Below are 25036 nucleotides of genomic sequence, written 5' to 3'. Positions count from 1 at the left end.
TAACACAAAGCGACAGGTATAGGTATCAAGACTGTCAATGTCACTGAAAGCTGTCACTAGAAAAAACCGATATTTTTCAAGAGAATTAGAGCACATGTCAGAACGTCCCTTATGGTTTTGACAGCTCCCTTGAAAAAAAAAAATTGTCTCTGGTTTGTGGCTTCCAATTCTTGTGTCGTACAATGATGGGTCGAGCATTCTCGAGGCGGGCCGAGAATGCGCAGCCCAGCAATTCAAAGCCATGGAACTCAGATTTGTGGACGCGAATTACTGGGTCGTACACTGCTGGCCTGTGAAGAGAGTGGCTTCGAATTCTCGCCCCGGACCAAGCTTGTACGGACCGAGAATGCTCAACCCATCAATTCACGGCCCAAGAACTCTCGTACACCATGGACGCCAATTGCTGGGTTGTACATTCTTGGGTTGAGCATTCCCTGGTTGCGCATTGGTGGTTCCCGTTTGTCATGTGCTAATGGTGAATCTCATCTAAACTAAATTCCGCAGTTTAATTTAGTGATTCGTATTAACCTGTTTGATGGAATTTACCTTCTGCATTTGGTAATCGGTAAGTACAGAACAATGTAATTGAAAGTTCCCAAGGGTAGTAGTATTGTATAATTTTGTCGACAGCGATATAATTCGCGATTATGTATTTTAAGCCGGAGGTTTGCTAATTTATTATATTATTGTAATTTTAATGATGCCTGCTGCGTATAAATACCAGCAGTTGAAATGTTACTATCTGTAACTTATGATGTAGATGCACTATGTATTACAATAGTATTTTTATATGTAGCTTCTATGAATGAATGCCTCTGTGTTAACTTTGTTGCTGTAAGCGGATGGAAACTGATATAAATAGTCCCCACGTTGTGTGGCGTGCAACACCATATAATGAAAGACAATCTTCCTTTTCTTATTTAACTCCATATTGATTAATAGACACAACATTATAATTGTTTAGTGAAACTACGAAAACCAAGGTTTCTCATCAGACGATTCCCTATTGCGTACAAAGTACATAACACGATCACTCGAACTTTTTGTACTTTGTGCCTTATAAGTTTGCAGAAATAAATTGACTGTAGCATGATATTATCAACAATACAAAGTCCAGTTCAATAACTCACAATACAAAACCACTTTAGGTTTCAATGGTGCTTTGTCAATTTTGAACACTTGTATTAATACATAATGTACTGTTCACACATATTATATTTTAAGTCCTACTTTTTTTTCAGATTTAATGACTGCTGCAAGTAGCTGACAAATTTGTAAAATGATAAGTTTAGACATAATTAAACAGTCAACCTTCATCCATGTCTGTTTCGCCATATCCTACTTTACATCAGGGTTGGCACTCAGCTTGGTGCAGGCAACCCTATGGGTTACCCTCAGGCCATTCAACAAGAGGCTTTACAGAAAGATAAACTATTATCTGGCATACTCATTAAACAGCCGTAAGTAATAACTCAAGACATTTAACATTATAGATATAAATAATGTTAATGAATAAACATTATGCATTTATATAAAGGGGACTGGCCTGTAGAACTTGATAAGTCAAGATATATTTTACTAAAATTTGATTATAGAACATATCAAGGGTCAATCAACGGCAAGAGTAACATGATTCACGATTTTATGGCATGTTCCATTTATTCAAGATGCAATTTCAAGTGATAATCTATCTCTAAATAAGTGTTACTTTCTAGATATATGCGTAGATCCTTTAATTTGCTGCTGTAATTAAAATAGACACGCTATGAAGTCATAACTCACGTTACTTTTACATGGATTCTCAAGTGTTCAGTTTTGTTTGGTCTTTATGACTGACTTATCAGATTCTCCCAGTATGTAAATATTAAATAAAGATATTTTTTTAGTAACAAGTCTTCTTTTTCAGAGTTGGTGTTCATGTCACAATGGTGGGCAAGAACAAAAATGTCTGTATATATAAAGAAAGATGAATATGACAAGTATTATGGTAAAGAACATGGTTATCTTTTTATGAACCATAGCTTTGAAATAGACTGGCTGATGGGTTGGCATTTCTGTGATGTTATCCAAGTTTTAGGGGTAAGTTTTGACCTACTGTAACTAAATTTTTATCCTATAATTCAAGACAAGAAAAGTTCTCAATTAAAGCCCCTTTTTTAATTAATAACTGTAGATACAAAAAAGAATAATTGATGATTTTACAGGGACATCATTTTGTCCTATGAATAATTAATGGGAAGGTGTGACTATTATCTTAACATGATTAAGCCTCGTTAAATATTGCCATCCTAAATGAGTTAATCATTGCTAGCCTTCATTGGCAAAGTTATATATGGACTAGCTTTTGGCCGCGGCTTTGCTCGCGTTAAGTTCGATAGTTGCGGAATGCTCCATACAAACTTCCACCCCCCATTTTAGGGGAGAGGGGTGTTAGAAAGAGACAAAAAGTAGCCTATGTCAATCTCCATCCCTTCAACTATCTGCACTTAAAAAAATCACGTCCAGTCATCGCTCCGTTTTGCCGTGAAAGACAAACAAACAGGCGCACACACTTTCCCATTTATAATATTAGTATGGATTAGTAATTAGATTCTGTCTAACTATTGACTTTATAGATTTTACTTTAAACCTGAAAATTTAAACTGGGTATATTATTAATGATTTATAATCTTTCAGAATTGCAAAGCATACGCAAAGAAGTCCATTCAATACATGCCACCAATCGGATGGATGTGGAAGTTCTCAGAATTTGTATTTTTGGAGAGGTCCTTTGATAAAGATAAGGAGACGATTAAGAAGCAGATTAAAGAAATATGTGACTATCCAGATCCTGTATGGGTGAGTCAACTGTTATACTCTACCAATTAAGCCATAAAATTACTGATAAGATGAATGAGAACTTATTGTTTTAAGGGAAGACTGTTTACATGCTCTTTTGTTGCTTTTTATTCCTATATTTTTTACACCTATTTAATAAATAAAAAAAAAAGCAGGAATGAGTTCTGCCTTTCTGAGCAACATGTCGTCACTACTTTAAAAAAATCTCTCACTGTTCCTCAAAGTTAAAACGTAGTAAGTCTATATAGTAGAGCGGCGAGAGGGTCTCGGAAAAAGTTGATGTGACTGGAGAGTATACTGCTGACAAGTGGTATCGTTGTGATCGGTAGACTTTACTGAGTACGAAATAATGACTTGTCACATTCTCAGACTGTGGGGGGGTTAACTATGACGTCACAAAGATCGCGGTCCCGGGTTTCAATTTTTTGCCAATTTGTCTAGAACCCCTTATCCAATTTTGAAAAATGAGGTGTCGATTGAAAGCGTATAACATGCTGATTAAGATTTGTTATAAGTGAAAAGTATAGTTTTGTTAGTTATTTTTTAATTAACAATAATGCAAAAAATACTTTTTTTTTACTCTCTTTTTTTATTTTTGTGACTCAAAAAGGCAATGAAAACGGCCACTTAGCTAAAAAATATGTTATATAAATCATTTAGCTACATTATTAAGCTATCTGTTGCTTTTAAAATTTCTACGATCGGATAATAAATAAGCAAACTACAAGCACATACCTGTAGGCGGGGAGTACCGCTTGACGCGCGTTCCCATACATTCGGCGTCTACCAAATTACACCTCGCGCAAAATTCGTTTCAAGCAGATATACCTCTAATCTTATTCATTGTAACCTATCAATATTGGTATCATTTGAAAGTACAATTAAAGTACTTTAAGAAACAATGTCAATCATTTTCTTAAAATCAATAATCGCCAGTCTGCGGTGGTTACAAAGGAAAAAAGTGGGTATGGAATTTGGCTGGTTTCCTAAAGTTTGATACCCTAGACGAGTTTAAAAGGGGAGGTAAAGGTGACATGGGTTGTTCTCTGGCCTAAAAGCTACACAGAGGGTCAGGGGAGAAAAAACTAGGGTTTAAGTTTAGTTTTAAGTTATTTTTTCTTTTATTTGTTGATTTTATTGTGTTTAATTTTTTTTGTAATTTTATCAAGGATACACGTTGGTTTCTTTTGCTGAAAATTCACTTTTTTATGAGAAATGTGATGAATTTCATGGCATTTTTCGATAGAGACTAAAATTAACTTTCAAATAAGGCCACATATACATACTTTTACTTATATAATATTAAGGGTAATACCAAGTAATACCGTTTGAACTCAAACGACTTAGAGGTGCGGTTTTTTGACCCAGTAGGTATTAAAAAGTAATCTTAAAATCAAAACGATTAGACTTCGGTCGTTATACACATTAAATCACTAAAATGAAGTTACCTTTAATGTTTTAGTAATTATAATCATTACTTTTAGCCACTTTTCTCAGAACATAATTATTCGACAGAAGTCAAGATCAAGATAACATTAAGAGCATATTTATTATTAATAATGCGTTATAAACATGAAATAGTTGTTGGGGTACACTTGTTAAGTACATGCAGCTCCTGCAAATACACTCAGTGTCAAAAAAATCACACATCTCAATCGTTTGCGTTGAAGCAGTATTGACCCACATATTAGAGAGCAGGGCGCGCAGGGCACCTCGTAACACTATGTGTGGCACTGAGGAACCAGTGAAGTCAGGTTTATGGATTGCTACACTGCTGTCCCGCTTGCACTACTCCGCCGGGGCTATTTCCCTTAATATTATATAAGTAAAAGTATGACTATGTGGCCTTATTTGAAAGTTAATTTTAGTCTCTATCGGAAAATGCCATGAAATTCATCGATTTTCTCATAAAAAAAGGGCATTTTCACAAAAAGAAACCAGCGTGTATTCTTGATAAAATTACAAAAAAATTAAACACAATAAAATCAACAAATAAAAGAAAAAATAACTTAAACCCTAGTTTTTCTTCCCCTGGCCCTCTGTGTAGCTTTCAGGCCAGAGAACGACCCATATTTGTCACCTTTACCTCCCCTTTTAAACTCGTCTAGGGTATCAAACCTAGGGAACCAGTCAAATTGAATCCCCGCTTTTTTCTTTGTAACCACCGTAGACTGGCGATTATTGATTTTAAGAAAATGGTTGATATTGTTTCTTAAAGGACTTTAATTGTACTTTCAAATGATACAAATATTGATAGGTTACGATGAATAAGATTAGAGGTATATCTGCTTGAAACGAATTTTGCGCGAGGTGTAATTTGGTAGACGCCGAATGTATGGGAACGCGTGTCAAGCGGTACTCCCCGCCTACAGGTATGTGCTTGTAGTTTGCTTATTTATTATCCGATCGTAGAAATTTCAAAAGCAGCAGATAGCTTAATAATGTAGCTAAATGATTTATATAACATATTTTTTAGCTAAGTGGCCGTTTTCATTGCCTTTTTGAGTCACAAAAATAAAAAAAGAGAGTAAAAAAAAAAGTATTTTTTGCATTATTGTTAATTAAAAAATAACTAACAAAACTATACTTTTCACTTATAACAAATCTTAATCAGCATGTTATACGCTTTCAATCGACACCTCATTTTTCAAAATTGGATAAGGGGTTCTAGACAAATTGGCAATAAATTGAAACCCGGGACCGCGATCTTTGTGACGTCATAGTTAACCCCCCCACAGTCTGAGAATGTGACAAGTCATTATTTCGTACTCAGTAAAGTCTACCGATCACAACGATACCACTTGTCAGCAGTATACTCTCCAGTCACATCAACTTTAAAACTAGACGACTTTTTTCAATTCCGCCGCCTTACTAATATGCATTCCATACATGCAGTTACTGCTCTCACCTCTCTAGTTTCAAACAATTTGGATTGTAATAATAAATGCTTAACAGTCTTTTTAGATCTAAAAAAAAGCCTTTGATACTGTCTCTATTCCCATCCTTATACAAAAACTGGAAAAATATGGTTTTAGAGGTATACCACTATCTCTTTTTAAAAGTTACCTAACGAACAGGAAACAAAAAGTCAAACTTGGTGATGTTATCAGTACAGATGAGGAAGTCCTATATGGCGTACCACAGGGAAGCGTACTGGGGCCATCTCTATTTTTGATTTATATCAACGATCTCTGCAATATGGCTATCCCGAACGCAAACCTATTCTCGTACGCTGATGATACCGCCGTAGTTTTTACCGGAAAATCCTGGGACGAGGTTAAACTAAATGCTGAGGCTGGTTTGGCACTAATATCTAAGTGGCTAAGAGCAAATTATTTAACATTAAATACAAACAAAACTAATTATATTTTCCATCTCAGACAGCACGCAACCACAATCTGATCTGGCTCTTAAAATACACTCCTGTCAGTCATTAGGTGCTGATCCTTGTACGTGCCCAACTCTAGAAAAAATTACCCAAACAAAATATTTAGGAATTACTTTAGATCAACACCTAAACTGGTATGCTCACATAGAACACATCATCTGTAGGGTTAGAAAACTGACGTGGATCTTCAGGACGCTGAGGCACATTGTGCCAGTTATTTATACACAGAATCAAACTAAGACACGTAACCTACTAAACGAAATATATATATCGCTGGTTCAGTCTGTCTTGGCGTACTGCATTCCTGTCTGGGGTGGTGCAGCTAAAACTCGCTTCATTCATCTTGAACGTGCTCAGCGAGCATTAATAAAAATAATGTATTTCAAAAAGAGGAGATTTTCAACTGCTGAATTATACAAAATAAGTGACCTTCTGTCCGTAAGAAAATTACACATATTGCAATGTACCCTGAAAAAACACAAAACTCTGCCTTATAATTCTAAGTATAAAAATAAAAGGAAAATCGGAAATGTTGCAATATCAAACCGCACCAGAACTGCATTTGCCAACAAACAGTTTACCGAAAAGTCAGTACACTTATATAATAAGATAAATAAAGAACTCAATATATATTCTAAAACACACTATGCATGCAAAAAGATACTAATAAATTGGCTGAAGACCAAAGGATACGATGACATAGAAAATTTACTAGCATAACTCCAGGGAACTTACACACACATACACACACGCGCACACACACACACACACACACACACATACACGCTCATAAACGCGAGCGCGTATGCACGCACGCTCACACGCTTGCCTGCTTATGTTTAGATAGATACATTTTTAGCATAATTATGTTTAACATATTAATTACTTACATACCTCTGAAACTTCAACCTTAGGAAGAGCGGTGTCTCCCGACACAAGCAATTTTGCTTACTGGGCGGCCCCATCCCATGTATTAAATAATGTATGTTTATATCACAATAAAGAATTTTGATTTGATTTGATTTTTGATATTATATTGTGAGTGATTAGGTAGTTCTTTCATTATCACTTGTAAGCGTGTTGTGTTTGCTTTATTCTAGATACGCATTACCTATATTACCTACCCATTTGATAATATTTAGCCTTTGTTAGCCCTGTGATAGCCTTTACAGGCCACTAAAATATAGACATCTTAATATGCACACATTTGTGACCCCTATTATATTTTTATTAGAGTTATAGGATAGGATAATTGATTCTTGTCTAGTATTTTACTTACCTACATATTACACGAAACACAACGCAAATAAATATACATACTTACATATTTTAATATAGGTACCATGTTATTTTGAGTGTCTCATTTACATACAATACCTACTACTATAACAACATTCTGACGTATTGAAATGTATACGATTACAACCAAGTATTTCACGGTCAAGAAAAACGTAACCAGCTTGACGTCTTATAACTCAAATCTTCAAAACATTTTGATTCTAGAATGTTCCGACCAGCATCTGTTGCGTAATGTTTATCTTACCTGATACCTGTAAGGCCGGTATGTAGTGCGTTGACCCCAACGGCACGAGCGCTCAAATCAGATGCGGATACACCAACGGCCTAACTTTAAACCAAAGAAATCGCACTAAAAAACCAACATTGCCATGGTCTCTGTTCAAGTACAGTATTTACTTATCTTGATACCAAGTTATATTTGTTAAAAGTAAACTGTATTATGAATAAAGTAGATAATAGTCCAGACTACTATAAGTTCGCAGGTTATCGCAATCACAGCAATTGTGTGTAATATATTGTTATATAAAAGCTATTATCGGTCAGTCTGTCGCGACGACGCAAACTTTGACCGCACGTGGCTATGCAAAGTGGTCGGCGACTTGGGGTAGGTACTTAGGTAGCCCTTTATCTAAGTTCCGTGAGCTAAAGTTTATTTTACGCAATCAGTGATTATAATAATTGCTCCAGTTACAAATGCCTAAAAAATCCTGTTATTCTGTTCAGTTAGCCTTGGGGTCTTTCCTTTTCACGTTTCATCTTTTGAATGTTTGTCCACCCAAGTCAGTCCAAGACACATGCATACTAAACGAACGCAAGATATCTAATGTATACCTTACTTGAAACGCAAATTATGTTACTATGACAGAGACCTAGGCGCGAAGAGTTCTTGTAAGCACAATTAGTACCCAACGATTTAGTCAGGGTGTCCACTTTCTGGAAAGTCAGGGAAAGTCAGGGAAAAGTCAGGGAAGCTCATAGTGGTCATGGAAAGTCAGGGAAAGTCAGGGAAATAATTTGGAGGTCAGGGAAAAATTTGGCACCAAGAAAAAAAAACAAAAAGTATTGAAAAAAATTTATGATTTCTTGGGTTGGCCACATCCATGACACCATAGATGGATTCCCGGTAGTAATTTCAAGGCAACTTAGAATTGTCTCTTAAGACTTTTTATGACAAATATAGTACCTCCATTCCAGTGATTGCTAATGAGGGATATCTTCATGCTTGACCTTAATTTATCCGGCCCAAAATCCAGATTTTTTTTACATTACGTGCCCCACCCACATATTCCAAAATGGCGAGGGGTCGGGTATGAATTCAGTTATTGTGATTCAGATTACCTAACTGGAAAGGTGCTTTTGCTAGGGCGGGCGACGTGAAAACGACAAAGACAAAGTTATGTCGCTGTCCAAATCCCAAGGCTCGGAACCGGTTTAACATATAACATAACATAAAACCGGTTTATTTCGATTTTACTCCTAACTTTTTAAAGAACGCGAACGTTAAGAGAACTTTATTTTAACCGAAATAAACCGGTTTATTCGACGAGCGGCGAGACGCACCTAAATACCTATGTTCACGCAGCGAGTTTTTTGTTTGGTTAGAACAGTATTACCTATCATGCTGCGGAATAAACCGGTTTATTTTGTTCTAAACCGGTTAATTGAACGAAACCTTTATGAAAGAGTTCTCCTAAAAACCGGTTTAAAAATAGCGGTTTTTCGAGCGAAAACGAAATTTAAAGGTTTGTCCGCAAGTACATGATAACGGTTTGAAAATTTAACCGGTATCCGAGCCCTGCCAAATACTAAGTATCTATCCGATCCGATAATCCAAAGCGGAGTTCCTCATAAAGCCAATGGCCCAAAACGTCACATAGAGGCGCAATTTTGTATTAGTTAAAGGAGCATAGGAGGATAATAAGCGTGATGATGAGAAAACTTTAAAGCACTTGAAAACCTAAAGGCATGTAGTGGCAAAACACCTAAATGGGCATCCCGACACTGACAACAGAGAAAAAAATTCGCGCTCGCTTCGCTCGCGTTTACTATTTCTACGCAGGTTATATATTTTTTCCCCTCACTAGCTCGGAAACACGTGTTTTGTCCTTTAATACCAGCGGGTAAAAACGCATTTTATCCACTAGTGGGTAAAGTAATTTGACCTTGAATAAAGTCAAATTAAATGCTTTAAAATTGATAAAAGTAGGTGAATCTAGTAATAAAGATGATTTACCACCTGTGGAACTACTGGAAGCAGTGATAAACGCATTTCTTTGCGTTGTAGTTTCCTCGCTATAGTGAGGAGAAAAGTTTTGTGTTACACTCGGGTGCAAATGTATTTTACTTCTCGTGTGTTAAAAAACTCGCAAGTTCAGGATTCTATTCTCGAACCACTCGCTTCGCTCGTGGTTCAACTATAGAATCCTTTCACTTGCTCGTTTTTCAATTCCACACTCGGCGTTAAAATACAACTTTGCCCCCTTGTATAACAAATAACTATTGTTACTTAGTCAATACTTCGCACTCACTATACGCTCGAAATATCGTTTTCATTTCAAGCCTGCTTTCCTGACTCTGCTCTGATAGACTAGGTACTCCATTTTGTTTGCTATGTTATGTACTACTGTAACTACTAGCCCCAGGGCCGTATAAAAAAGGAAAAAATTTCGGAATGTCCAAGGGCGCCGAAACTCAAACTCGCTTTACCCTGATATCCCTGATTGAGAGTGCACGGGCCGGCACTGGTATAGCCAAAAATAAATGGCGATAACTACCAACTACATTTTAACATAAATTCGTTAATGTTAGTTTTATAAGACCAAAAATTAAAGTTTAATAGTTAACATAAAGGAAAATAAACCCTAGGTATAAAAGTATAAACTGCCTTGCAAATTTTATTATTTCGTACTTTAGAAAACAAACATATTCCAGAAAAAAATTGGCTGTGACAGACTGACAGACAGACGCACGCGCACGAGTGATCCTATAAAGGTCCCGTTTTTCCTTTTTGAGGAACGGAACTGTAAAAAAATTGCTTTTCTTCGGGTTTTTTTTTAAGACAGAAAAAAAACTGTTTTTTTGCAACCCTAAGCAAATGTCATCGTAGAATGAAAGTGGTCAGGGAAATTTTCTTAAATGGTCATGGAAAGTCAGGGAAAAGTCAGGGAATTTTTTTTGGGTTTAGTAGTGGACACCCTGTTAGTGTTCTTGGCGTTCAAAAAGTTTATCTTCAAAACATGGCGAATTAAATATCGCATATAGACATCAGTCCTTATCAAAATATGCGTGATCACCTGCTTGTAAGTAAATGAAACAAATTAATTGATAGGAGGCTTAACCGAGATGACAATAGTCGATATAAACGCCAATCACACCATATTATTATTACTTACGTGAATTTTCGTAGCATTTTCGGCATACCGGTACTTTTATACTTTTAAAATGTCATCATCCTCCTTGCGTTATCCTGGCATTTGCCACGGCTCATGGGAGCCTGGGGTCCGCTTTGACAACTAATCCCAAGATTTGGCGTAGGCACTAGTTTTTACGAAAGCGACTGCCGTTTGGTGCGAACCGGGTTTCGAACCCGCGACCTCTGGAACGAAAGTAGCACGTACTTACCGCTAGGCTAATGTATTGTCACCAATTGGTAATTTGCGAGATATCAAGCAAACACAGAGTCAGAGTTGTGGCATTGTTTATACCTATAGATATAACGACAGGATATAGAATACATCCGTATTTTAATCTTTACTTACGAATGTTGTTATGATCAAGTAACAGAAACGAGCTAAGTTCATGGCTGCGTAGGCGTAGTGTGTAGGCAGGTGCCAGGTTTGTAGGTATTTTTTAACTTTCAATTAGATACTATGTATTTATTTACTCGTAAGTAAGTTTAAAAGCGTCTTGCCAGCAAATGACAAAAGTTTTCAGGAAATATTCACTCTTTCATTTAAAGTAAAAATAAAAACCGGCCAAGAGCGTGTCGGGCCACGCTCAGTGTAGGGTTCCGTAGTTTTCCGTATTTTTCTCAAAAACTACTGAACCTATCAAGTTCAAAACAATTTTCCTAGAAAGTGTTTATAAAGTTCTACTTTTGTAATTTTTTTTATATTTTTTAAACATATGGTTCAAAAGTTAGAGGGGGTGGACGCACTTTTTTTTCCTTTAGGAGCGATTATTTCCGAAAATATTAATATTTTCAAAAAACGATCTTAGTAAACCCTTACTCAATATATCACACGTTGGGGTTGGAATGAAAAAAAATATCAGCCCCCACTTTACATGTAGAGGGGGTACCCTAAAAAAACATTTTTTTCCATTTTTTATTTTCGCACTTTGTTGGCGTGATTGATATACATATTGGTACCAAATTTCAGCTTTCTAGTGCAAACGGTTACTGAGATTATCCGCGGACGGACGGACGGACGGACGGACGGACGGACGGACGGACAGACAGATATGGCGAAACTATAAGGGTTCCTAGTTGACTACGGAACCCTAAAAATGAAACGAATAGGCGTAGCTGTGGTTGATTATACAGCGGTGTAAAAAATAATATTCGGAGAGGAAAACGAAGATTACGTTCGCACGAAAAGGCGCTTCATATCTTCACCAGCAATAAAAACTGTTATGTGGGCATTTTCAGAATTTGGGTCCCCCCAATCAGCAAAAGTTGTTAACAAAAATTAACTCGCTGTCAGTTTTGTGACTACAATTAAGCATGAAATCTGTCTAAAAATGTACACTTTTCTCATTCTGAATGTAGATTATCGCTTAAAGTTTATGTAATTAACACAAAAATAATATTTATATTGAAATTTCATGCTTAATTATCGTCACAAAACTGGCAGTGAGTTAATTTTTGTTAACAACTAGCTAATTGGGGGGGTCCCAAATTCTGAATGCCCATGTTCTTATGGCTCTAGACTAGAAGAAATAAGATTGTGTCAGATATTTTTGTGCGAGGTTATTGTTAGTGACTGTAGGTAATTACTGTAGATAGGGATCTAAATAAGAAGGACATTAATTATGCATTCAATTATTGAAATTACCCAGAAATTTATTTTGTAATGTTTATTACATTCCATATTAATTTATTGATTTTTAAAATTAGTCGATAAATTAAACGGAAAGGTATTTCAAAGTCGAAAGAAATAATGGTGACAATTTGACATTCACTTGTTTTTCTTTAGAAATACAATAAATACATGGTTAGAGCGAATAACTTTTAATAGGCTATTGTTTTCTTGGTACATATTTGAAAAGTGAACTTTGTTTCGCTTAATAGTTGCTTCACTTTGTTCAACACGGGCAATAAATAATATTTGCAAAAATATATTTATTAACATTTCGCAAACACATTGTTGAAACTAGTTAGTGATTATTGAATAAAACACCTAAAATCCGTATCATTTTCAACCTCCCGAGACCCACTATGGCCACATTGGTCATTGGTATTATATGATGTATATTATATACTATAACCGATTTGTTTTTGAAATCGAACCTTGGTCCATAATGTGGTAATTAATAGGCACTATGCATGTAGTACCATGGCATTATACCTACATATAATTAACATACAAATGGAAGAAGATGGAGGAGGCTTTTACCCTCAAGCGATCACACATCAATATACAATTATACAATAAACAAAATAATATAGCAAAAATTATACAACATTGCTAACAGAAGATCCAAAGGAAGGACTACACCAAACAAACCTAAGAATTTTCACAGACGGATCAAAAACAAAGGCGGGAACAGGGTGTGGAGTCTTCTCAGAGGACTTAAACATACACATATCCAAGCCCTTAGGTGAACACAGCACGGTATTCCAAGCTGAATGTGTGGGAATAATAGAAGCTTGCAATGCCATAAAGAGACGACAGGTAAAACATGGAAACATACTGATACTATCAGACAGCAAATCAGTGCTTCAGGCACTAGACAGCCCAAAACTTACTTCGAAACTAATACTAGAATGTCACCAAAGACTCACGGAAGTGTGCGAAGAGGACAACAAAGTAACAATACAATGGATAAAGGGGCACAGTGGATCAAGAAGGAATGATGCAGCGGATGAACTGGCCCGAGAAGGATCAGCCACACCAGCATATGGACCCGAACCCATCATACCCCTACCAGTGTCATACAGGAAAAACCAACTTAGTCAAAACTACAAACAGTTACACAACAAATACTGGGTTGAATTAGACACATGTAGACAAACCAAATAAATTCTTGCTGAACCTAATACAAAGCTCACAAAAATCTTACTCAGAACTCCCAGAAAGCAACTGCGAAAACTAGTAGGATTAATGACAGGACACAACACACTGAACAAACACCTCAATAACATAGGTATAACCGATAGCCCCATGTGCAGAGCGTGCATGGAAGCAGAAGAAACCACCAAACACTTTCTTCTAGAGTGTAAACAGGTAGAAGTATATAGGAACAAGTATCTAGGTACGACGAACACATTGAAAGAGGTATTTAGCAACCTGAAAACACTGCTAGGATTCGTAGAGGAGCTGGGGTGGCTAGAGTAGTGCTACAACGTTAATTTCACGCAAAATAGGCACGACGGATGTCGACTTGCGGAAAATGCCCAATAAAACTAAAACTAATATAGCAAAATAAATATGGGAGACAACATATACAAATCGACCACAGCTCCAAAAATCAGCTCGTAGGTACTAGGCGACGAAGATCAAATACTTGTGTTCATCAAATATATGTATTACTTTAGAACCCAGGAACTTTGGCTATATATGAAGATCGGTCGTCCATAGTATTGGTGGTCTTATTTTTAAACAAACTTATTTTTTACAGCTATTGATGACCCCAGAAGGAACTCGCTTCACAAAGAAAAAGCACGAAGCCTCCCTAAAGTTCGCAAAGGAGAAAAACCTCCCGCTCCTCAAACACCACCTCACGCCTCGCACGAGAGGATTCACCACCAGCCTGCCGCACTTCAGGGGGAAGATTCCAGCTATTTACAACATCCAGCTGGCATTTGAGAAAGACGCGAAGGTAATATTTTTATAAGATTTTATTAACCTCGTAAGTCTCGGCGTAGTTGTACAAGTAATACAAAAATAATCGAGTATTGAACTCTCATATATAACCCAAGTAACATTTTAGTGCTATAATTTTGGTTTTCGACGCCAAAAGCTACTATAGATGTCGTATAAAGGTTTTCTGCGTGACCGCTTGTCGTATAAAAGCCTCCAGTAACACCTTTTAGCTCTATAAGCTTATACCGCTAAAAGGTGTTATTAGGAAGTGATGTAAACGTTTATATCACCATTTCATAGAGCCGCTATAGGCCTGGTCTATAACAGGATCAAATATGACTACTATAGATCTATATTATTGTATAATAGTGTTAGGAATCACTGCTATGCAATCAATTTGCGCTATTAAGGTTCCCGACAAGCCGCTATAGTTGTTGCGTTATACAGCTAAAAGGTGTTATTAGGAAGTGATGTAAACGTTTATATCACCGTTTTATAGAGCCGCTATAGGCCTGGTGTATAACAGGATCAAATATGACTACTATAGAACAATATTATTATATAATGGTGTTAGAAATCACTGTTATGCAATCAATTTACGCTATTAAGGTTCCCGACAAGCCGCTATAGTTGTTGTGTTATACAGCTAAAAGGTGTTATTAGGAAGTGATGTAAACGTTTATATCACCATTTTATAGAGCCGCTATAGGCCTGGTCTATAACAGGATCAAATAACCTACTAAAGAACAATATTATTGTATAATAGTGTTAGGAATCACTGTAATGCTATCAATTTGCGCTATTAAGGTTCCCAACAAGCCGCTTATAGTATTTTTAGTAGTCGTATTTTAACAGAAATTAAAACCTAACTATACCACTATTTTGGGATATAGTGGCTTTGGAAAACACTGCTACAGTATTTAACACTGTAGTAGTGATATGAATACCATTATAGAGCTATTTTGCTGTATAATGAAGTTTTCAGGATACGTTTATATAGCTTTGAAAAGCGTTAATAGTCGTTTTCTAATGCCTTTTATATCTCATCGCCGTATACGTCACAATTACTCTTTTATATCACAGAACTGTGGAATAATGGTTTCGGTATCTCTTTTAAAACACAATAGCGTTATAGCTGAGTTTACTATATGTTTTATAAAAAAAAACTGTTTAGAAGATCTTTCTATAGTAAAACATTGAAAACAAGTATTGTTTTCTATATAAAGAAAAGAACTTATAAGTTAAACTGGATCATAGTTAAAGTCTCATGCAACCCTAATTGAATCCACAATGACGGGCTTATGGCAGTGAATGCGTATGATAAGTGACATAGTCGAACTATAAAAGCGTATGTTTTACTTCTTGGATCCATAGTAGAAACTATGGTGCCAATAATTTTATTGTATTAAATTATATTTATTTATTTTATTCAAAACAGGTATAAATCGAGGGCGCACTTAAAATACTCCATTAAACTAATATTCTTTTAACGATAAAATTTCCATCGCATACCTTTTTGCAGTAATGATGGAATTATACGAAATCCAAATTATTTTGATTGACACTAAACTTCACAAGTTCACACGCCACTTTTCATAAAGTTCCTCGTTTAGAACAGTTTTTGTTAAATATTACACACATTAAATTATTTTAGAAATTTCATTCATTCGCATTAAAAGGGACGGAAACTGCTATTACAGAACAAAAAACCTGTATAACGGAATCTCAAATGCTACTATAGCATAAATTGATACTATAATAGCGTTACTGTGTCCTCTATGTCAACAAATTAGCACAATAGTCATCATCACATCACCATTATAGACCTTAAAGTCCTTAAACGTCACGGATGATACTGCTATAGCCCTATTATATCACTAAATGGCTGCATAATTGCGCCAAATCGGCTCTACAGTACCAATATAGACTATTTATAGGACCATTTAATGTGATTTAATTTGGTGCTCTCGACCACTATAGTACCAGAAATTGTTACTTGGGAAGTAAATTATAAAAAAAATCCGAATTCAAAATCGGAGAAAAGTCTGGGTCTTACGAGGTTAACGTATTTTGTATTATAATTGTAGAAATATGCATGTTAAGCTTCATTTAATTTAAGAACGTGTTACACCATTCACAATAAAGAAACCGATTAACATACATATGGCGCCGCCATCCCCTGTTAAGTTTAGGTACAAAGGTAGACTTGTTTATTGAAACTGGCTCTTTTAAGTCTATACTAAGTATTTTCCACGTGATTGGTGACTGCAATCTTATCATTTAATCGATGCATTTTCGATTTTAATTTTTATTGAACACGGTACGCATATCTTCATTATCTACTTATCTAAAAAAAATAGTTACTTATTAAGACATGTGAGTACCACATGTACATAATTATCGTCAGCGGCCGATCGTAAGATTCAGCAGATTATGAAATTCATAAGATTCATGAAACATGCAAACCTTATTCTCGATCCCTTAATTAACGAAGCCCCGCGTGCGGGGCTTTTATTACGATCGGACGCACACATAAGTTGACGTTAGCTGAGTCTTTTCCGAGTTATTCACCTACACGCCTGCAATCACACATCATTAATTATGGAAAATGGAATTTCAAATTTCGTGTTTCGCTTTCCACCCAGACTTGTAGAATTTCTCTATTATAACACACATTGACATTTGTAATATGTATGTTTCTAGAACCCGCCGACCATAACGAGCCTGCTGTACGGCAAGCAAGTGCACGCACACTTGTACATCGAACGCATCCCCGTGGAAAACGTTCCCGAAGATGAAGCCGCGGCTTCGCAGTGGGTGCACGATTTATTCGTCATCAAGGTAACTTTTTTTTAATACTTTGTCGATGGCAAACATAGTAGGTATGCAGACAGCCGGCCTGATGGTAACTAAACTAACACTAAGGCCTCTTGTACACGACACGGTTTTTCAACCGTACGGCGTGTTAGCCGTACGGTTGAAAAAACGTGCGAGCTTGTACATGACACGGCAAAGCCACCGGGCGAGACTTTGGCCAAGTACGGGCTAGTAGCGCTTTTATCCCGGGCTGTGTAAGACGTGCTGCGTCAATGAATTTTCTTACGAAAAAAAAGATTATCGTTGCTTATTACATAATAGGAAACAGAAAGAATAACCACAAAATTAAAATTTTGTAAAAACCCCCGACAGTGGACCTACTCGTATTTTCATGAAACATGGCTAAAAACACTCCTGATTAATTCAGCTTTCAAACAAAAAAACTAAATCTAAATCAGTCCATCCGTTCGGGAGCTACAATGTCACAGACAGACAGACAGACAGACACGTCAAACTTATAACACCGCGTCGTTTTTGCGTCGGGAGTTAAAAAGGGAAAGACGGTTTCGGATACATCCGATTTTAGAATAAAAAAGGCATGTTAGAGCAGCTTATTTTTATAATCTTCGATGGTCTTATCCCATATACGTAGGCTACTTGAACCTTTTTAAAAGTGTGTCGTATATTACTGTAATTAATACCTAATTCTTGATTTATGCTCATTCTATAACAAAATCAGCGTATGTAAACAGTCACGAATCCGTGCGTACGTCCGGCGCCGTCAACACGCTCCCATAGACTGCCATACAACACTGATGAAAATCACGCCGTGATCCGCTTCCATAGTGATCCATACAACACTGACGACCGTGCCTACACGCGGCGAATTAACCGTAGGTTTTCACGGCGAGAAACCGTGTCGTGGACAAGAGGCCTAACAGTAGGTAGTTATCTGATGAATAAGATAAGATACCATACATTTCTCAGTCAAATTGGTGCCCAAAAGTCTTATCTCGAGATATTATCTCGTATAAGGGTTAGTAACGAGATTAACTTTAATAGGAGATAATCCAAGTCGTAAATTGATTAGGTATTGATATTTTGATAATGTTTCAGAATATTTAATTTACCTATTTGATGGAAATTTGAAAAAAATGGGTACTATTCTGTGACATAAATACCAGTTAACTACTGCTGAATGAAACCTTGTACATATAACAATTAGGTACAGAAGCGATGCAGTGGTGATATAAATTAATACTCTAGCAATTTTATTTCACTGATTCCTTCAATAAGCGAAACACATATTGGTTTGGTACACTGAATTTTACTTGACAACATTATTTTATCACAAGTAACGCCTGATGCAGTAAATTATAAATTATTTATTTACTGTCCATGTCGCGATGCAATCATGCCACTTAACGAGCTTTATCTTCTTTATCTCTAAAGAACCGCAAATGAGCAGTCACATATATAATAAAATTAATAAATCATTATTATCTTTTCAGGACAAAATGGCGGAATCCTTCCAAAACACCGGCGACTTTTTCCTAGAGTCGGGGGTGGAACGGATCGAGCCGTTCCAGTACCCTATAAGGATCTACTCGCTTATCAACACGCTAGGCTGGGCCGTGATCACGCTCACACCCATGTTATACTACCTCATGGGGCTCCTACTTAGCGGGAGACTGCTGTACTTCTCCATTGGTGTTGCTATATTCTTTGGATGTAAGTATCAACCTACCACTGCCACTGTTAGCATGAGTAACATTCTCGCTTGCGACTTCATTTACTAGCGTGACTAAGAAAGCTATCCGGATCTACTTGCTCATCAACACGCTAGGCTGGGCCGTGGTCACCCTCACACCCATATACTACCTCATGGGGCTCCTACGCAGGCCGATAGTCCACTATCATATGTTTATCATAAAAATATGATCATAGGCAACATGCCATCCTTTTTCTTCACGTTGAAGAAAAAGAGTGGCACAGACCTATGGTCATATTTCTATGATAAACGTATGATAGTGGACTATCGGCCTTAGCGGTGGACTGCTGTAGGTACTTCTCCATTGGTGTTGCTATATTCTTTGGATGTATCAACCCACTTTAGACAAATACTTAAGTCAAATATTTAATAACCTGCTCGCATGGGTTGCAATTCGTCCATTTTTTACCTTGTGTTATTGACGTTATTGTTCATAAAATAATTTCCAACTGTAAAACGTTTCAACTATAACCATTTGCCTTTTTTAGACCATCATTTTATGATGCGTATGTTCTATTCTATGTCATAAATCGCGACCTAACCCTGCATACTGCATAGAAAACTTGTGTGATATCATATGAAACAGTATGATATAATGACTTGTCATTGTAATAATTATACATTACCTACTCGATGTAGGGATCGATTGCATTGTTATCGTCGATTATATAATTGAAATTGCCCGGCAACCGTTTGATCGATAATATGTGAATGTTATTTAATGTCATACTGACTTCGCGCCCTTCATATCATATCCAAGTAGATAGGTAACTGGCTAACTGGTTTTGATATCAGATTGAAATACAAATTGGTATGAATGTGTTCGCGGCCAACAAACCGTCCGATTTTGTTAAGTGGCAAGTTCTATGGAGATTATTTGATAAGTCAGAAGCGTGCACATCTTTCTCTTCATATTTTGTTTACATGCTCTAGGGCGGGCGATTGGACCAGAGTTCCAAAAGGTAGCAAGTATGAGTCTTGCTGGAGACAGTAAACTGCTTGGTAAAGATTAGTACGTGATCTTTTCTAGCTCATAAAATAAAGGATAGATAGATTCCGCGTCGGTAAAAGAGAGATATTTTATGCAGTTAATCATTTTGTCGTATCAGAACTATAGGTACTCGCTTCTCGATTGGGTTAGTACTAGTTTTTTTTTTATGAATAGGTAGACGCTTGACCACGATCACACCTGATGGTAAGTCATGATGCGGTCTAGGGTGGAGCACGCTTACCTATGAGATACCTATTTACTCTTGCTTTAAAGAGACCTGGATTGTCAGTAACTAAACATACCGTAAAAATAATGATAACAAGACTTCAAAGTCTTGACGTGCGGTCTGGCCTAACGCCTCGGTCCCGGGTTCGAATCCCGGTAAGGGCATTTGTTTGTGTGATGAGATGATGACAGATATAATTCCTCTATTTTCTATGTATATAAGTATTTGTTTATTATATATAATCGTTGTTTGAGTACCTGCAACACAAGCCTTCTTGAGCTTACCATGGGACTCAGTCAATCTGTGTAAGAATGTCCTATAATGTTTATTTATTTCAGTTTGTTTCTAATCGTTCGTACGCACAACTGCAGGTATGATTATATCTATGATATGTTTCGTATCTATGCCTGCCTTTAATTCTAGAAATAAGGCTGGTAGTCGCAGAGTCATGCTGATAAGTATTTTATTCTTATGCAGTAATCAATCAACTGTAAGGCAAAAGTAGTAGACGTCATTTGATTCATTCTATTCTGAATTATTTCCTATCGATATTAAACTTTTGGTACCTACCTATACTTCGTTTTTTTAGCATTAGAGAGACCTGTCAAGAACGAGATATAAGGTTTTTTATCGGGCACATTCTGCGGATCGAACAGTGAATACGAGTTAATAAATATCTCTTATTTATTATCATGTTTTATTAACACATACATTACTCAGCGTTGTGAACAGATAATAAAACATAACTTTGGTTAATTTATATTGTAAGATGGAAAGCTAAGAATTAAAAAAAAATTGTGTGTGCAATTTTTCATGGAAAGGTTGTACATTAAAAAACCTAAAGAGGCAGAGTTCTCACACTATGCTCTATTTTTAAACGTCACTGTCACTATCTAAGTATCTACATACAGCATGTGCATAAGTTCCGAGAAATCAGTGGTATCGGCCGAAATCGAAGAAGGAATGTTTACGACCACTGCTTCTTCGTTTACCCGTTTGACAGATAATTCTAATCTTAAAAGAAACGGAGTATAGTAGTTGGTGGTAACCAGTCGAAATAACTCCCAGTCAACTTGAGGTTTTGAGGAGGTAGAGCTATTCATTGCAAAAATAATATGTGTCTCTTTTGTTTCAGTTTACGTCATCCTGCAGAAGTCAATAGGCATGTCAAAAATTAGCGAAGGTTCATCTTATGGGACTGAAAAGAAATAAAAGTTACATTATATTGTTACAGTATTCACAAGGAATATTATAGTTTATACTATAAAAATCAAATAACGAAAATTCTTTATATAAATAATGTTTTATACAGTTAACAATCGGCCTTTTCTAGGTGTGTTTAACTTGGTATTGTGGCTGTAAATGTTGCGATACAAAACACGACGGTATTCTATTCGTAGTTGTATTATATTTTGGTGATGTCGTAAGGGACGAAACTATTTATATTTGATTATTTTGAGTGATGAAGCATTTAATTTAATGCTTGCGAAAACGGGAAATTAAAAGAATGTTACATTTCTATTAACTCAATATTAATGATTCAGTTTTATAAAGTTTATTAAAGGTTCCCACTACGAATTGTAATAAGACTTACTGTAACCCGTGCGGGGGAGGGAAATGGACAGTGGATGTGTTAAAAATCCTGAGAACTACAATAAATTCTAGTAGCTGAAGATTGTCCAAATTGGGTTGTGGTTAATGAAAGTAGACCAAAATGAAAAACCCTGTGTAAAATTTGGACTATTTGAATGAATGTGTTATCACTTCTGAGCAGGATACATCCTAAAATGTTCTAATCACGTATGCTATTAAAGTGCGTTCTTTTAATTTTCCCATCTAGGTACCTACTGTTTTTTATAGTCTATTGGTGATCCGAAACAATGGATGCAATTAACTATTTTAATACATTTATCTATCTGTTGAAAGCATTCCTTACATTGTATGTTTGTGAAATATCACTTTTTTTACTTGTTGCACAATGATATAGCACAAATGCCCAAAGCGGGCCAATTTTAGTCCGAAAACATCACCCATCCTAGCTAAGCTGAATCTTAAAGACTGATACATATGTCTACACAGGACAGTTTTTTGTAAAATACCTATATAATTGCATCCACGTAGTTTCGCGATGGGGAGAATATTTGTGTAGTATTTTTATAGATTAATAGTTCCCTTTAATTTTTTAGAATAAGACTTGTGGTGTTTGAAATTGTCCGACTGGAATCGACATTTTAACTCTTTAATTTTGTTATTCAACAATTTTAGGAATATATTTGGTCAAAAGCCAACAGTATTTTAGAAAGTTGACCAAACCAATTTTAATGGTTGGATTTGGAGTTATACCTAGTGGTAACTATGCCAATGTTTGTTTTCTGAAGATGGTTTACAAATCAGTGCGCAAATATTTTCTAATCTCTACCTAACGTTATTAAGTAAGATAGTTTTGGCATAAATAAAGCGAAAAATTTTGAAATAAAAATTTAGGTACTTACCTACCTATACCTATTTTTGTAATCATTACCGTAAAAAGCACAAGATTTGTGATAGATTATTTGTATCATTATTGTGTTTATTTATTGTTTTTATTATATGGTTACAATCTTGCACAGTAGTTTTTTTAAATTCCCGTACCCGAAAAATCAAACTTTTGTCATATTGATAAGTTCGTAAATAAAAAGTGCACAAAAGTTGTGAATATATAACCATATTTTATTGCTTAGTTAAGACTTAATTTACAAATTACTGAATATACCTTACCATTTCAGCTTGTTGCAGAAGTCAGTAAGAGTCAGCATAAAGGTAAGATTTTTATGATGTTGTATCTGAGGACATTATAAGGTCCAAGTTATTTGGCTGTACATTTACAAATATTGGAGCAGCCAAGGTGCTAGAAAATATTTGAATACACCTCTATTTTCAAGGTGTTAAGTGTATCTTCACTCCAATATTTGTGATAGCAATTGTATATAGTGTGTAAGGGTCGGCTCACACTGGAATGGCAAAGAATCAATTTCCTTAACTTCAATTAACTCGATTTGGGATACAATTAAATTTATGTGTAGGTATATACTGTACAGTTGTCAAGGAATGTCCATCTTGCTTAGCCTTAATATGAAATCTAGGAGATACATTTGCACTTTCACTTCAATAGGTTTATTTGTTACAAAAAACCCTGGCACTCCAGCTTTTTCTAGTGTCACTTGTTGGTCACTCACCTGCAAATCATCAATTATGATTACTAATTGTTTGCTAAAATCACATATGTACACATACAACCCATTCCAAGGAAACTAGGAATATGCTTTTTAGCTAATATTACCAAAAGCTGCAAATATAAAGTCCTTGAGAGGAGATACATAATGAGATAAGCCACTTCAGGCAACAACTTGACCAAGGTCAGCAAAAAATATAGGGTTGCAGAGTTATCTAGAACAGATCATAGACAGTAAGGGAATGGTAGTTTTGTTCTCTTTCTTGCTCTCGTATTACTAATTATCAAAGACATATATAATTCCGTATAGACAGATAAAGTCTAAGAAAAAAACGTACCTCAGTAGCATACAGAAAAAGGTATGGTGGCCTAGATGGCATTACACCTTTGGGGTACGCTCAGCTAGATATAAATATTTGACATTTTAAAACATATCAAGCTAAGAATATGGGCCAAATTGTCAAAACTGAGGTTCAAAAGTTTTAATCCTGTGTCAAGAGATGGCAGTCTATGCACTGTGATTACACATTTTACTTCGACAGTAACTCTCTATAATACTCGATCCTCTTTGCTAATTATGGAGATCACTTACTTTTTGATCTAACTGCATGACAAGTTTCATGTCTGTTTGTTTGATTTCTTCTTTGTGTTTTGTTAGCAAGATTGCCTTCTGCAATTCTAATTCTTCCTGGTTAGGAGTACTATTGACCATATTTTGAATTTCCACTGAAACAATTTGAAAGAAATTTCATTTTGCATTTCTGACTTTCAGTAAGTAGTAAGTCATATCATTCATGCTGGACATAATAAACCCTCAGTAAACCCCATGATTTAAAAGAAAACCTCGGGAGGTAACTTTGGCTTGATTAACACAGTATATAACAATTTATGGCTAATTCACACAAATATTTGCAAGATCAAATGTGTATTTCAATAATTATAAATCTTGCTTACATGTATGCCTGCTTATTATTTGCAACCTTTGCTGAAACAAATGTTTTTCAGTTACATGTTGTATTTCCATTAAGCCTTTGACTATTTCAAAAACCGTGTCATTCAGAAGGCAATTAGCTAGCCCTGAGAGTAACTCAATGGGTACTCGCATCTGGTACTTTCTGAAACAAAAATGAGGTTATGTTATGAAGTTAGACATTATTTTATAGTCATAACGTTTAGAATATAGCTAGAACACAGTTTCTTACGGTGGGAGCTCTCTGGCCATATCCTGTAATTGTTCTAATAAAAAGTACAGTTTCCTTTGCAAGACTTCTGGAGTTGGTTCAACAAATTCCATTGCCTCCATTTATTTTATGTTAAAGTATGTAAATGTAATGTAACTTTCAGAGTTGATACACAAATACTATATCCTGCTACTAATAATCCTATTTCTTATAACTATTGAGAGAGAAGACAAGAAAAGAAACAAAATTTTATGTTTAAAGCAAGTATCCACTTTCACAACAAAAATGA

The 25036-nt window shown here is 35.9% G+C and overlaps 2 protein-coding genes across 2 annotated transcripts; one reads left to right on the top strand and one right to left on the bottom strand.

Annotated features, from left to right (window-relative positions):
* The first annotated feature begins 456 nt into the window (after positions 1–456).
* On the top strand, positions 457–22959 carry LOC125226010 (1-acyl-sn-glycerol-3-phosphate acyltransferase gamma-like). The gene is made up of 8 exons (XM_048129823.1): positions 457–565; positions 1242–1460; positions 1907–2079; positions 2677–2838; positions 14366–14566; positions 17254–17391; positions 18879–19098; positions 21491–22959. Exons 2-8 carry the CDS (start codon positions 1280–1282, stop codon positions 21565–21567), a joined length of 1152 nt encoding a protein of 383 aa, XP_047985780.1. The 5' UTR covers positions 457–565; positions 1242–1279; the 3' UTR covers positions 21568–22959.
* LOC125226011 (gonadal protein gdl) lies at positions 22605–25036 on the bottom strand. Its single transcript, XM_048129824.1, has 4 exons — positions 24769–25036; positions 24521–24681; positions 24159–24292; positions 22605–23570 (listed from the first exon to the last, which is right to left on the bottom strand). Exons 1-4 carry the CDS (start codon positions 24867–24869, stop codon positions 23436–23438), a joined length of 531 nt encoding a protein of 176 aa, XP_047985781.1. The 5' UTR covers positions 24870–25036; the 3' UTR covers positions 22605–23435.

This window comes from Leguminivora glycinivorella, chromosome 5, assembly GCF_023078275.1.
Source record: "Leguminivora glycinivorella isolate SPB_JAAS2020 chromosome 5, LegGlyc_1.1, whole genome shotgun sequence".
Taxonomy (NCBI): domain Eukaryota; kingdom Metazoa; phylum Arthropoda; class Insecta; order Lepidoptera; family Tortricidae; genus Leguminivora; species Leguminivora glycinivorella.
The sequence above is the reverse complement of the archived record's forward strand: the minus strand, read 5'-3'. Positions and strand labels throughout refer to the sequence as shown.

Excerpts from the sequence above, each read along its gene's own strand:
- LOC125226011 (XM_048129824.1), bottom strand. The coding sequence starts at position 24,869 with ATGGAGGCAATGGAATTTGTTGAACCAACTCCAGAAGTCTTGCAAAGG. Across the intron at positions 24,293-24,520 it reads AATAATAAGCAGGCATACAT|TGGAAATTCAAAATATGGTC; the intron begins GTAAGCAAGATT and ends AAATTGTTTCAG. Across the intron at positions 23,571-24,158 it reads TCATGCAGTTAGATCAAAAA|GTGAGTGACCAACAAGTGAC; the intron begins GTAAGTGATCTC and ends GATGATTTGCAG.
- LOC125226010 (XM_048129823.1), top strand. The coding sequence starts at position 1,280 with ATGATAAGTTTAGACATAATTAAACAGTCAACCTTCATCCATGTCTGT. Across the intron at positions 2,080-2,676 it reads ATGTTATCCAAGTTTTAGGG|AATTGCAAAGCATACGCAAA; the intron begins GTAAGTTTTGAC and ends ATAATCTTTCAG. Across the intron at positions 19,099-21,490 it reads TGTTGCTATATTCTTTGGAT|TTTACGTCATCCTGCAGAAG; the intron begins GTAAGTATCAAC and ends CTTTTGTTTCAG.